The sequence below is a fragment of the Oncorhynchus clarkii genome, chromosome 8 (assembly GCF_045791955.1).
Source record: "Oncorhynchus clarkii lewisi isolate Uvic-CL-2024 chromosome 8, UVic_Ocla_1.0, whole genome shotgun sequence".
NCBI classification, from domain to species: Eukaryota; Metazoa; Chordata; class Actinopteri; order Salmoniformes; family Salmonidae; genus Oncorhynchus; species Oncorhynchus clarkii.
In genome coordinates, this window is record NC_092154.1 from 19,727,272 (window position 1) to 19,742,316 (window position 15,045).

At 43.4% G+C, this 15,045-nt stretch overlaps 1 protein-coding gene across 1 annotated transcript in view; it reads right to left on the bottom strand.

The window, feature by feature from the left end:
* LOC139415071 (monocarboxylate transporter 10-like) overlaps positions 1-15,045 on the bottom strand; it is a 72,494-nt gene that overhangs the window by 4,954 nt on the left and 52,495 nt on the right. Inside the window, exons 2-4 of the mRNA XM_071162840.1 lie at positions 14,201-14,345; positions 11,911-12,340; positions 141-284 (exon numbers count right to left, since the gene is read on the bottom strand). Coding sequence (XP_071018941.1) covers positions 141-284; positions 11,911-12,340; positions 14,201-14,345 — 719 coding nt within the window. The remainder of the gene's footprint in view (positions 1-140; positions 285-11,910; positions 12,341-14,200; positions 14,346-15,045) is intronic.

The following is a 15,045-nucleotide window of genomic DNA, read 5'->3' on the forward strand; positions in this document are numbered from 1 at the left end:
TCTTTACACCAATCATTGCAACAACTGATTACAGTAATGGTTATGGCATGAGGTTGGTTATATGAGGAATAGGGCTCACTTGAGACTTCGGCCTAGTCATAGTCTGGCCTGTGTAGGATCTCAAGAATAGTAAGCGTTACCTGTAGGTAGACCTTGTTGACTCCATGTACGTAGTCAGCCACCTGGCCGAAGATGAGGCGGCCCACGCCAGACGTGACGCCGATGCACATGAGCAGAACCTCCTTGTTGGCGTCTTCTCCGAAGCGCTCCTCAACGTGCTTCATCTATGGGACAGACACGGAGGACACGACCACCTCATCAGCACTCAGTCACATCAGAACACAGCTACCAAATCAAATGGTACGTTGAGTGGAAAACGGACAAAATAATTATAGATGCTTGGCTTATAGATGTCATTGGAGGGATGGGGTGATGAAAAGGGAAGCATATGGAACACAATGTCTTAGCACTGTACGTGCATGATTCATTGGGGATCTACATGTGTGTTTGTGTAAGTGTATACATTGAGTTGTGTGAGTTGGCGCCAGCCTAAAACAGCTACACAGCAGGTGTTTTCACTCATGCCCCAGAGAGGGTGCTCTACACCTGGGGTAGGCACACCATTCATACAAGAAAATAAAACCCACCCCCATCTCCACAGTTATACAGTGCCTTGCGAAAGTATTCGGCCCCCTTGAACTTTGCAACCTTTTGCCACATTTCAGGCTTCAAACAAAGATATAAAACTGTATTTTTTTGTGAAGAATCAACAACAAGTGGGACACAATCATGAAGTGGAACGACATTTATTGGATATTTCAAACTTTTTTAACAAATCAAAAACTGAAAAATTGGGCATGCAAAATTATTCAGCCCCTTTACTTTCAGTGCAGCAAACTCTCTCCAGAAGTTCAGTGAGGATCTCTGAATGATCCAATGTTGACCTAAATGACTAATGATGATAAATACAATCCACCTGTGTGTAATCAAGTCTCCGTATAAATGCACCTGCACTGTGATAGTCTCAGAGGTCCGTTAAAAGCGCAGAGAGCATCATGAAGAACAAGGAACACACCAGGCAGGTCCGAGATACTGTTGTGAAGAAGTTTAAAGCCGGATTTGGATACAAAAAGATTTCCCAAGCTTTAAACATCCCAAGGAGCACTGTGCAAGCTATAATATTGAAATGGAAGGAGTATCAGACCACTGCAAATCTACCAAGACCTGGCCGTCCCTCTAAACTTTCAGCTCATACAAGAAGAAGACTGATCAGAGATGCAGCCAAGAGGCCCATGATCACTCTGGATGAACTGCAGAGATCTACAGCTGAGGTGGGAGACTCTGTCCATAGGACAACAATCCGTCGTATATTGCACAAATCTGGCCTTTATGGAAGAGTGGCAAGAAGAAAGACATTTCTTAAAGATATCCATAAAAAGTGTCGTTTAAAGTTTGCCACAAGCCACCTGGGAGACACACCAAACATGTGGAAGAAGGTGCTCTGGTCAGATGAAACCAAAATTGAACTTTTTGGCAACAATGCAAAACGTTATGTTTGGCGTAAAAGCAACACAGCTCATCACCCTGAACACACCATCCCCACTGTCAAACATGGTGGTGGCAGCATCATGGTTTGGGCCTGCTTTTCTTCAGCAGGGACAGGGAAGATGGATAGAGCCAAATACAGGACCATTCTGGAAGAAAATCTGATGGAGTCTGCAAAAGACCTGAGACTGGGACGGAGATTTGTCTTCCAACAAGACAATGATCCAAAACATAAAGCAAAATCTACAATGGAATGGTTCAAAAATAAACATATCCAGGTGTTAGAATGGCCAAGTCAAAGTCCAGACCTGAATTCAATCGAGAATCTGTGAAAGAACTGAAAACTGCTGTTCACAAATGCTCTCCATCCAACCTCACTGAGCTCGAGCTGTTTTGCAAGGAGGAATGGGAAAAAAATGTCAGTCTCTCGATGTGCAAAACTGATAGAGACATACCCCAAGCGACTTACAGCTGTAATCGCAGCAAAAGGTGGCGCTACAAAGTATTAACTTAAGGGGGCTGAATAATTTTGCACGCCCAATTTTTCAGTTTTTGATTTGTTAAAAAAGTTTGAAATATCCAATAAATGTTGTTCCACTTCATGATTGTGTCCCACTTGTTGATTCTTCACAAAACAATACAGTTTTATATCTTTATGTTTGAAGCCTGAAATGTGGCAAAAGGTCGCAAAGTTCAAGGGGACCGAATACTTTCGCAAGGCACTGTACATATCAGACCCCTATATAATATTTACAGCAGCACCTGAAAATCATTCTGCTCAATTCACAGGCAAAGCGAGAGTACGAACACAAAAATCAGTCACAGAGCCTCTATTCCACCTCCCTGACCCTCATCCACCACACAGATGATTTAACTGTTTTCCTGCTTTATTGGCGCCAAGGGGTTTCCTCCACATACTCCCAGGGGCCGTGGTTGAACCTAGGCAGGGTAGGGCCAGGTTACATGGTGTGCGTATGTTAATGCTCCCATCACGGTGTAGTCTTAAATGAGAGCAGCTGTGAAACACACACCTCATCCAGCCATGACCTTTCAGAGAGCTCTCTCACACACACACACACACACAATGTGCTCCATAATGATTCAAATAGGCTCCATGTCCCAAATATGATCCGCTATTGCTAGGGATCCTCAGGAACAACCACACCAACGTGACAGAGGAAAGGTAAATGTAAGGAAGCTAACACTAAAAAGTGACAGTTATAAATGTAGCCTATTTGGGTATAACTGAAGGTGGCTACCGATAGTGGCTAATATTTAACACAATATATAATATAATTAAAAGATTCTAGAAATCATAAATCAACTTGGTAAGTTTGGCGCTATACTGTCATTTGTGCATGGCTACAGAAGTTTATAGCTTGGGTCTCCAAACTTCATCCCAGGTTATAAGGCCGGCATTTCATAAACTGCCCTGTGGAAAAGGTGATGGGTTGATATGCTTCAGTTTGCTGCCATATGATTTGTCTCCAGCAATCATAAGGTAACATAGATATTTAACAATAGTCATTCATATTTACAAATCTCCTTCCCCAAACAGCATACTAATTTACCTAGATTTTATCCATGTGTAAATCAGTGCATGGAGAATGAGTGTTATTTCTATAGGAAAAATAAAGTTGATGTTATTCCACTTGAAACCGACAGGTTGCCCCAACTTATTCATCATGCTTAAAGGTGGTGGAATTAAGTCAAGGTTTGTATAGTGTAGCTGTAGACACACCATTTTTAAAATCTCCACCCCCAAGTGGCGCAGTGGTCTAAGACGTCACTGCAGTTCCTGGTTCGATCAACGGCTGTATCACAACCGGCTGTGATCGGGAGTCCCATAGGGCGGTGCACAATTGGCCCAGCGTCGTCAGGGTTAGGGGAGGGTTTGGCTGAGGTAGGCCATCATTGTAAATAAGAATTTGTCCTTAAAATAAAAAAAATAAGGCCTCCCGGGTGGCGCAGTGGTTAAGGGCGCTGTACTGCAGCGCCAGCTGTGCCACCAGAGACTCTGGGTTCGCGCCCGGGCTCTGTTGTAACCGGCCGCGACCGGGAGGTCCGTGGTGCGACGCACAATTGGCCTAGCGTCGTCCGGGTTAGGGAGGGTTTGGCCGGTAGGGAAATCCTTGTCTCATCGCGCACCAGCGACTCCTGTGGCGGGATGGGTGCAGTGCACGCTAACCAAGATTGCCACGTGCACGGTGTTTCCTCCGACACATTGGTGCGGCTGGCTTCCGGGCTGGATGGCGCTGTGTTAAGAAGCAGGTTGGGTTGTGTTTCGCATGACTTTCAACCTTCGTCTCTCCCGAGCCCGTACGGGAGTTGTAGCGATGGGACAAGACAGTAGCTACTAAAAACAATTGGATCCCATGAAATTGGGGAGAAAGGGGTAAAAAAAAGAAGAAAAAAGTGGGTGAATAGCAAAGTCAGAATATGCGTAGAGAAAAAAGTGCATAACAAGAGAAATACGTTCCAGTCGGAATGTGCACAGGGCATTCTCAGCCTGGGCTAGCACCCTAAGTCACATGATAGCCTACTGCCAAAATAAAGGAATCTCCAGCATAGTGTCTTAAAAGGTTGTTGGGTCACCCCTACAGAGAACAGCTTCAATGCACCTTGGCATAGATTCTGGAACTCTATTGGAGGGACACTATTCTTCCACGAGAAATTCTATTCTATCATTTGGTGACCTTTTTTAGCGGAAGAATTTGTGCTGCCCAAATGTCTACTATTTTTTGTGCCAATTTTTTATATACCATGGTATGACCTTGTAGTCTCATTAAGCCAGCCTGATCTTGCGAGCTCACATTCTGTTTCACTTCACGTATCAAGTGAAACAAAACATAAGCTCAGTGGTCAGTCTGGTTTCACGGGGCTATAGTTCTAAAGCCCACAGACAACATTCCTCCAGTCTACAGGGTGTCCCGCTCCCTGCTGGCTCAGATGCCAGGCCTGCGATTTGTCCATTATATTACCCAGCAGAACCTGGGCCTTAAACACTGCTGGGTCATCGATCTACCCTTTACTTGCTAAAGAACCCAACGCCAACCAGTGGGCATCCTATTATTTAATAAATAAATGAATGGATGCCCACTGGTTGGGCAGCATAAATTCTATATATAGACAAAAGTATTTGGACACCCCTTCAAATTAGTGGATTAGGCCATTTCAGCCAAACCTGTTGCCGACAGGTGTATAAAATCTCCATAGACAAACATTGGCAGTAGAATGGCCCGTACTGAAGAGCTCAGTGACTTTCAGCGCGGCACCGTCATAGGAGAGGTTCTTGAAGTACACTGCAGCATCCACCGAGAGGCTCTTGAAGTACACTGCAGCATCCACCGAGAGGCTCTTGGGTACACTGCAGCATCCACCGAGAGGCTCTTGGGTACACTGCAGCATCCACCGAGAGGCTCTTGGGTACACTGCAGCATCCACCGAGAGGCTCTTGGGTACACTGCAGCATCCACCGAGAGGCTCTTGGGTACACTGCAGCATCCACCGAGAGGCTCTTGGGTACACTGCAGCATCCACCGAAAGGCTCTTGGGTACACTGCAGCATCCACCGAAAGGCTCTTGGGTACACTGCAGCATCCACCGAAAGGCTCTTGGGTACACTGCAGCATCCACCGAAAGGCTCTTGGGTACACTGCAGCATCCACCAAAAGGCTCTTGGTTACACTGCAGCATCCACCGAGGCGCTCTTGGTTACACTGCAGCATCCACCGAGGCGCTCTTGGTTACACTGCAGCATCCCCCGAGAGGCTCTTAGTTACACTGCAGCATCCACCGAGAGGCTCTTGCTGCCAAGGGGATGCCTGACAGCTTGAAGGACATTTTGGACACTACAGTGAAAATGGTTAGCTTTGTTAATGCAAGGCCCCTGAATTCTCTCATGTATTCTCTGCATTATGCAATGATATGGGCAGCGACCATGCAACGCTTTTACACCATACAGAAGTGCGCTGGTTATCAAGGGGCAAATTATTGACACTTTTTTTTTATTTTTATTGAGAGACAAGCTTAAAGTTCTTTACTGACCATAATTTTCACTTGTCTTTTTATCACCTGAATGATGATTCTAGGATTACAGGGACTATCCACAACAATATTCAAAGTGCTGGACAAAATTGAGGCTATGATTAGGAAGTTGGAGCTATTTTCTGTCTGCATTAACAAGGACAACACACAGGTCTTTCCATCATTGTATGATTTTTTTGTGCGCAAATTAACTCAATCTTACAGACAATGTCAAATGTGATATAGCGAAGCACCCGAGTGAGCTGGGTGAGCAATTACGCAGGTACTTTCCCGAAGCGGATGACACAAACAACTGGATTAGTTATCCCTTTCATGCCCTGCCTCTAGTCCACTTACAGATATCTCAACAAGAGAGCCTCATCAAAATTGCAACAAGCGGTTCTGTGAAAATGTCATTTAAATCAGAAGCCACGGCCAGATTTCTGGATTGGAGTATCCTTCCTGCCTTGGAAAATCACGCTGTTAAGACACTGATGACCTTTGCAACCACATACCTATGAGAGTGGATTCTCGGCCCTCACTAGCATGAAAACTAAATACAGGCACAGACTGTGTGTGGGAAATGCTTTAAGACAGACTCTCCAATACAACCCAACATTGCAGAGTTATGTGCATCCTTTCAAGCACACCCTTCTCATTAACCTGTGGTGAGTTATTCACTATTTCCGATTAACAAATAAGGTTTTATATGTAAGATGGTTAGATAAAGAGCAAAATTATTGATTATTATAATATTACTTGTGCCCTGGTCCTATAAGAGCTCTTTGTCACTACCCACAAGTCAAGTTGTGACAAAAAAAAAAATCACACTCATTCTTATGTTTAATTAATGTATCATATGTGGCAGGCTTACAATGATGACAAAAAAACAAAATTTGAGAGTGTGCTGACCCTGGTGCTAGAGGGAGTACAGCTGGAGGTTGAATGTTTGAAGGGGTACGGGACCATAAAATGTTTGGGAACCACTGTTCTAGACGATTCCAACATTGTGGCAACAGTTTTGGGAAGGCCCTTTCCTGTTTCAGCATTACAATGCCCCCATGCACAAAGTGAGATCCACCCATCGTGGATCCACCCAACACCTTTAGGATGAATTGGAATGCCGACTGCGAGCCAGGTCTAATCGCCCAACATCAGTGCCCAACGTCACTAATGCTCTTGTGGCTGAATGGAAGCAAGTCCCCACAGCAAGGTTCCAACATCTAGTGAAAGCCTTCCCAGGCGAGTGGATGCTGTTATAGCAGTAAAGGGCTTATTAATGCCCATGATTTTGGAATGAAATGTTCAAAGAGCACGTGTCCACATACTTTTGGCCATGTAGTGTACTGCACTACTTTGACAAGAGCCTTATGGGTCCTGGTCAAACGTAGTGCACTATATAGGGAATAGGGTACCATTTGGGACGCAGCCTCTAATTGTGTCCCTGTCTGAGATCACATATTCCGTAGTATTCTGGCACATGGGCTGACCATGTGACCTACTGCTTATAGACTTACCACCCGCCAGGTGCACCTGTCGGGAACATGGCACATCCTTCCTAAATAAATACCCACCATCCACACACACACCATCTCCAACACGGCACGACTAAGGCACAGGCACACAAACACAACAGCGTCATTGCACACTGACGCACGCTCTCTGACACATGCACAGGCAAACAAACACAACCATCATCCTCATCATCAATGACACTCTCTCCGCTCTGCACACACACACACCCAAACTACTCTTTCAAACCAATATACACAAACATGGCCATTGAGAGCTCCACAGATCTGCTCTGTTCTTGCTAAACTAATTCCATCTGCAGCTCAGCCAGAGAACAACACTCCCTCATTCTCTCCAAGAGCTTTATTCTTTCAATGCCAGACTCTCTCCATCACCCAGCACCTGGTTGCATCATTTAAAACAACCTAAATGGGTTTGTTTGTTTGTTGTCGAAGTGGTGGGAGTTAAAACTCTCACCAGTGAGAGTGACTATCACAGTGGTGCAAATCCAACATTAATGGAAATGCTGAATAAACCTAATTTGATGAACATTTTTCATAATTTACTGTAATTAGGAAGCACTGAGAGAAAGCTAACCTGCACTGCCTGTGACACTGTACCTTAGTTTTTCACAATACCTCATCTTCAGACCAAGTCAGCAACACTGCAAGCACATTATCTGTTTTACACTCAGTTTTCAATTGTAAAACACTCTTTTTGCAAAACAGTTCTCTACATTAGACACGTCATTCAAAACTAACAGGTCTTGTGTTTCGTTTGGAAAACACTGCCCTTCAAAATGCCACACTCATTTGCCGATTACCTACACCCAGTGCCCACGTGTAAAAACACACTTAGAAATCAGAGCTTGAGCACTTTAAATAGGCTTCAGGTTGGCTTTCTTGGTTTGGACAACAATGGAGGCCACTTTTGGAGAGCGAGTTAGATGAAGAGTGAGAGGAAGAGGGGGATGAGGAGGAGGAAGAGGACAATCCCATTTGTTTCTCTTCTACTGTATGTGTTTTGTCTGTTACTGTTCATCCTGAAATCTAGATGAAAATACAATGTTTTGAGAAAGAAATACATTTTATTCCCCCCATTGCATGTCTGATTACAGTGTAAATATATACTGAATATGCATACATACTGTATATTTGTGCACTTACATGTACGTGTGAGTGCTATGACAAACTGCCGTGGACTCCACTGCACACTGAACATGCAAAAGACACATTTGTCACATCCGTGTGTAGTTGGTGTGTAGTTGGCGTGTATAAGAGCTAATAGTTTGATGGTTTGTGTGTAGGGTTTTCATGCAAAAACACCAGTTTGAGAAGAGTTATAAAAATGTTTTGAATTAAGTGTTTGGGTTTTTGTTTTTTGGGGTTATGTGTGTCGAGTTTAGAGAAAAGGAGCCATATTTTCAGAAATCATGTGGAAGCAATTGTCAAAAACTGTAATACAATCCATGCACTGACTGGATCTTCTGCTGCCTGCCCTTTTGATTTGCACCCCAATATTATCCAGGCAGTTGAGGCATCCCTGGCAAATAGATGCAACATTGGACATGCAGCAACAAGAGTAAACTTGTGTGAACTTGTCCCTGGAAATTCCTTTCCCTTTGATCCGACCTCGACAAACACAGTCGTACATGAAAGACATTATCTAATCCTCCAATATGTGAAATACCTGGAAAAGAGTGAGGGAAAGCTTCTGCAGGACTTTAGACTCCCACAATCTTGAGCTGATGGGGACGGGCTTGGCTTCAGATAAGGGGGACTAGTACCTGCGAGTACGACGTGCACGCACAAACAAACAAAAACTGTGGCACTAAAAGGGACTCAGCACTTTGACCAGAGCAGAGGGAGGAAAAACAGAACAGCTAGCATATCCCAGTAGGCTTAGCGGGCGGCTCTGTTAGTCCCCGCACACAAAGGTGAGCTTTCCCTTCCTGAAAGTTAAAGTGAACAATCCAGCCTTCCTGATGGTTCTGGTGACAGAGGGGCTGGGGATGGGGATAGGGCTGGACACTGACAGGGCCCAGCGGTGTCCCAGACGTGTAGCAGACACTGGAGAAGTGTTAGGAAAACATGGAGGGCCTTCCCCAGGAGAAAGTGACCTCCCTCCAAAAACAAAGTAATCTCCTCCAAGTAAACAGTGGCCTACTGAACCCTCGACCCTTCCCTCCCCTCCCCTCCACACTTCTCCCCTCCCTTCTTCCTAAATCATGTTTTTCCATCCATATTGTATTTTTTCTTCCTATAAATTGTACTCAATACTGGAATAATAAAACCTGTGTTTATGTTACATTGCCTCGGCTGAAACGGGACTATTTTTACTCCCCCCAGATCAAACCTCCCAACATGACTCTCCACAGACGACACAACTAATGTATCTACTGTAAGGCATTGCTATAAAATACTGCAACTGGTACGCATCAAAACAACTTGTCGCACATTTAGTAACTGTTAGGAATGGAGTGAAAAATCTATATTTAGATTGAGTTATCTTCTGTCTGGAATCCCTGAGTTCTGGGGAGTCTCATGCTCTTTGATATATGCTATGTACTAGAGGTCAACCGATTATGATTTTTCAACGGCGATACCGATTATTGGAGGACCAAAAAAGCCGATACCGATTAACCGGACGATTTGTATTTATTTATTTGTAATAATGACAATCACAACAATACTGAATGAACACTTATTTTAACTTAATATAATACATCAATAAAATCAATTTATTCTCAAGTAAATAATGAAACATGTTCAATTTGGTTTAAATAATGCAAAAACAAAGTGTTGGAGAAGTAAAAGTGCAATATGTGCCATGTAAGAAAGCTAACGTTTAAGTTCCTTGCTCAGAACATATGAAAGCTGGTGGTTCCTTTTAACATTAGTCTTCAATATTCCCAGGTAAGAAGTTTTAGGTTGTAGTTATTATAGGAATTATAGGACTATTTCCCTCTATACCATTTGTATTTCATTAACCTTTGACTATTGGACGTTCTTATAGGCACTCTAGTATTGCCAGTGTAACAGTACAGCTTCCGTCCCTCTCCTCGCTCCTCCCTGGGCTCGAACCAGCAACACAACAACAACAGCCACCAAAGCAGCATTACCCATGCAGAGCAAGGGGACCAACTACTAGAAGGCTCAGAGCGAGTGACGTTTGAAACGCTATTAGCGAGCGCTAACTAGCTAGCCATTTCACCTCGGTTACACCAGCCTCATCTCGGGAGTTGATAGGCTTGAAGTCAAACAGTGCAATGCTTGACGCACAACGAAGAGCTGCTGGGAAAACGCACTAAAGTGCTGTTTGAATGAATGTTTACGCGCCTGCTTCTGCCTACCACCGCTCAGTCAGATACTTAGATACTTGTATGCTCAGTCAGATTATATGCAATGCAGGACACGCTAGATAACATCTAGTAATATCATCAACCATGTGTAGTTATAACTAGTGATTTTGATTGATTGTTTTTTATAAGATAAGTTTAATGCTAGCTAGCAACTTACTTTGGCTTACTGCATTCGCGTAACAGGCAGTCTCCTTGTGGAGTGCAGGTCATTATTGCGTTGGACTAGTTAAGGTTGCAAGATTGGATCCCCCGAGCTGACAAGGTGAAAATCTGTCGTTCTGCCCCTGAACAAGGCAGTTAACCCACCATTCTTAGGCCGTCATTGAAAATAATAATGTGTTCTTAACTGACTTGCCTAGTTAAATAAAGGTATAAAAATAATAATATATATTTTTTTTTATTTAAAATCGGCGCCCAAAAATACCGATCTCAGATTGTTATGAAAACTTGAAATCGGCCCTAATTAATCGGCCATTCCGATTAATCGGTCGACCTCTACTATGTACAGTATAATATAGGCTAAGGCTGATGTGCTACTGTTCAGACTTCATCAGTTATCTAAGAATGTGAAAGGCACCACAGATTAACAGTCCAGTATATGTAAGCAGTGCTTGTATTTTATATATCTTTCTACTCCCATTTAAAGAGAAAAAAATCTTAAATAAGCTGACAGAAAATCATCAATTGATGTGTGGGTCTAAACTTGATAAGCCTTCATCATAGCAGCTTAACAGCATTTCAAATGTTGATATTCAATGAAAAGAAAAATAGATGCTTATGATTAAATGTGAAACAATACTCAGTTGAACTGAGAAAAATATTTCTAGAACGGCCAAAAGGTCAGGAGAGGTGCTTAAAAACAACGGTCATTCAGGTCGCTGAGACCACACAGTAACTCAAGTTCACACACACAGCCAAACTGTATTTAGCCCAGCCAGCATGTCACAGGCATGAAGCACTTCATAGTCGAGGTGTAGGCCCCTCATCACCTTTCACACTAATAACACTTGATACTAATGTGTTTTGTATCTGTGTTTGTGAAGATCAATTGACCCTGATTACTGCTAACTGAGTTACCCAGAGCCAATGTCCAAAACACATAATGAAGGGAGATATTAAGAATATGATGGACCGTGTCTGCTGGAGAGGCTGCTTAGGGGAGGACGGCTCATAATAATGTCTGGAACGGAGCGAATGGAATGACATCAAACACATATAAACCATGTTTGATACCATTACACTAATTCCTCTCCAGGCATTACCACGAGCCCGTCCTCCCCAATTAAGGTGCCACCAACCTCCTGTGAAATCAAGCCCACATGTTCCACACTGCCACATCTCTATGTGTTTCTACATGTCAGTAACCTTTAACACAGGGACCTGAGTAATGAAACACAAATACACAAACCAACACATTCACACAGTACACATCAAAGATCCCCCCCATGGAAAATAAAACCACTCACCAGGTGAACGTAAGGCACAAAGTATCCGTAGAGGGCTGCAGGGATGCCGAAAACCCAGATCCGGTAGCCCAGAGACTTCCAGATGCTGACGTTGAACACCTTGCTCATGGGCGGGCAGCGGCTGCCTGGCTTATTGCTGTTGACAGGTTTGGGCAGCAGGGGAGTGTAGGTTAACCCAGCCAGCATGAGGATGAACATGAGGATGCTGAGGATCCTCATGGTGTTCGGCAGGCCCACCTTCTCCAGCAGGCCGGACAGGAGGAAGGGCAGGGTGACGGTGAAGGCAGAGCTGCCGGCCGTCACGATGCCGTTGACCAGGCCCAGGCGCTTCTTGAAGTAGTGTCCCAGGATCACCAGGCTGGGCTGGTAGGCGAAGGAGCAGCCCGTGGCGAACACGATGCCATAAGTGAAGTACATGGGACCCAGGGACCTGTGGGGTCAGAGAGGAGAGACCGGACAGGATGCGGGGTCAATTTTATGTTTACAGCTGCTTAAAGTTCACACAAAGAAAAACACGTTTGAGTAACTTGACTCCATAGAGGAGCTAAACAATGTCATGTCTGACTCATTTTAGTCTAGTTTGGAAAACAAACTAGACTTGCTGGCTTGGTTCAACTTCCAACACCTGGAGGGTGTTGCAGCCTCAGGTCGTGTGTACTATGCTGGCTGAGTAATGTCAGCCCTGTTTGTTTGTGTACCTCCAACTGCAGGCCGGACTGTAGGAGGGTTACCGTTAGCACAAAGCTAATTCTGGATAAATAGATTATTATTATTTTATTACTTTTTTTTTTTACCTTTATTTAACTAGGCAAGTCAGTTAAGAACAAATTCTTATTTTCAATGACGGCCTAGGAACAGTGGGTTAACTGCCTGTTCAGGGGCAGAACAACAGATTTGTACCTTGTCAGCTCGGGGATTTGAACTTGCAACCTTCCGGTTACTAGTCCAATGCTCTAACCACTAGGCTACCCTGCCGCCCCAGATGAGCGAGGGAGGTCAAGGGTGAGCTGGAGCTGCTTCTAGGCCAGGCCAAGCCAGGTTCGAGCTAATGGCAGGTCTCTCAGAGTGCTACAGTCATCAGCTCTAATGTTCACTCACTTCTCACACCACTACAGGGCTGATATCAGATAAAACACAGCTTATTAATTTATGGCCACACCTTTAATGATCCTTTCCCAGTACTTCTACTCAGTGGTGGAAAATTATGCATTACTACTTGAGTAAAAGTTTAAAAGTATTTGGTTTTAAATATACTGAAGTATCAAAAGTAAAAGTATAAATAATTTCAAATTCCTTATATTGAAAAAACCTAATGGCACTATTCCAGTTTTTATTTTACGGATAACCATTTGTGTTTAGTGAGTCAGCCAGGGATGATAACATCAAGAGAACGTTTTTTGGGATGTCAAGGTAAATGTATGGAGTAAAAATAGCATTATTTTCTTTAGGAATGTAGTGAAGTAAAAGTTGTAAAAAATATAAATAGTAAAGTACAGATACCCCAAAAAATGACTTTAGTAGATTTTCACTTAAATACTTTACACCACTGCTTCTACTGTACCCTGGTGATCTTTGTTCCCTCATTTTAGACTATCATGAGTCTGGATATGCAGAAGTAGGATCTTCATTTGAGCCAGTTTGCTACAGCAGGAACATAATCCTGCAGCAATAATAGGAAATATTAATGATGTGTATTATAATTAAATTGACATTTTTGTAGCGGTTGATACATTTTTCATAAGGGAAAAAAATTGTCCGATTTCAAAGAGGAAACTTAAGAAGCCTTTCTAAACCTCAAATACTCTACAAGTTTTAAATGTCCTGCATTGCAGGAAAGTTATTTCTGCAACAGGGTGACCAAATTAAGATCCTACATCTGTAGGACAACCCAGAGGGTTTTCTAAGTGTTATTTGAAGGGCATCAATATACTGACTGAGCTGACAGTATTATTACACTGGCCAGGTGCAGAACATTGTTTGCTTATAAGCAATATTTAATGCTATATTAGGTGATGGAAGTGTCAACAGAAACTTTTGTGCAATGTATTTCCACGCAGTCAAGGTACTGTTGTGTGTATTAACAGATTAAATGGTTGAGTTTGGTAGTGTACCATCACATGAGATGATTAGAAAGGGATGACGGGAGACCAACTGCAGTAGGCCCTTTATCTTTTTATCACACACGTGAAAGGAGGACTTTAGTATAAACAAGTCCCCAACACACCCGACAACATTTTAACACAACACATAAGAATGGTTGATGAAAGAGGGTAGCTATAGAAGTACTGACGTGACGAAAGAGCTGGCCAGCAATCCCACCAGGCCCACGGCGGCGCCGCCCACAGCTGTCACCCTGCAGCCAAGCAGGTCTGTGAAGACGCTGACAATGGGCGAACAGAAGAAGATCATCCCCATGGAGAGGGAGCCCACCCACGCTGCAGGACAGAGAGAGACAGAGAGATAGGAGAGTTAAGCTTAAAGCACATGCTGTATTACATTACAGCTCAGTGACAATAACAGCAACACTTCACAGTTCACACAGACCAGAGATCCTATTAAAATGACCTAATTCTATAATACAGACTGTTGTTACATGGGAAATGTTGCTGGAGCGTGAGGCACCCCTCTTCCGGCTGCCACGCTAAACAAACAATTTAAAACAGGTTTTACGAATTACAATGAACAATTCTTGCCAACAAGAAAAGACATGAGTGAGTAAAAGCTTGCATCATATAGGTTAAGCGTATATGCTTAGTTGTGCATTATGTACACATACATCAGATAGTTCTCTTCACAGGCCTTTGGAGTCCGTTTCTGGGTTAAGAGATTTAAGCTTACTACAGTACAAGCTCTACGCAGAGCCAGGATTCGGAGTGTTGCAATGTTGTTTTCGTCACAAATGTGCGGCTCCGCTCATGCAATTTTCAGGTCGTAAAAAAGTGACACCCTGTATCATTCCTTCCGCAGCTGTGGGGGCAGTGCTGTCGCTTTGTTCCTTGATCTGATCTATAGGCTTTTCATCAAAGTAGACCATTTTGCAACCAAAAATAATCTCAACGAATGTTCAAACAGTAAACCAAACAACAAGAATCCATCCAAAAAGGTATTTTGTTTAGAAGTAATAACTAGTGTTTA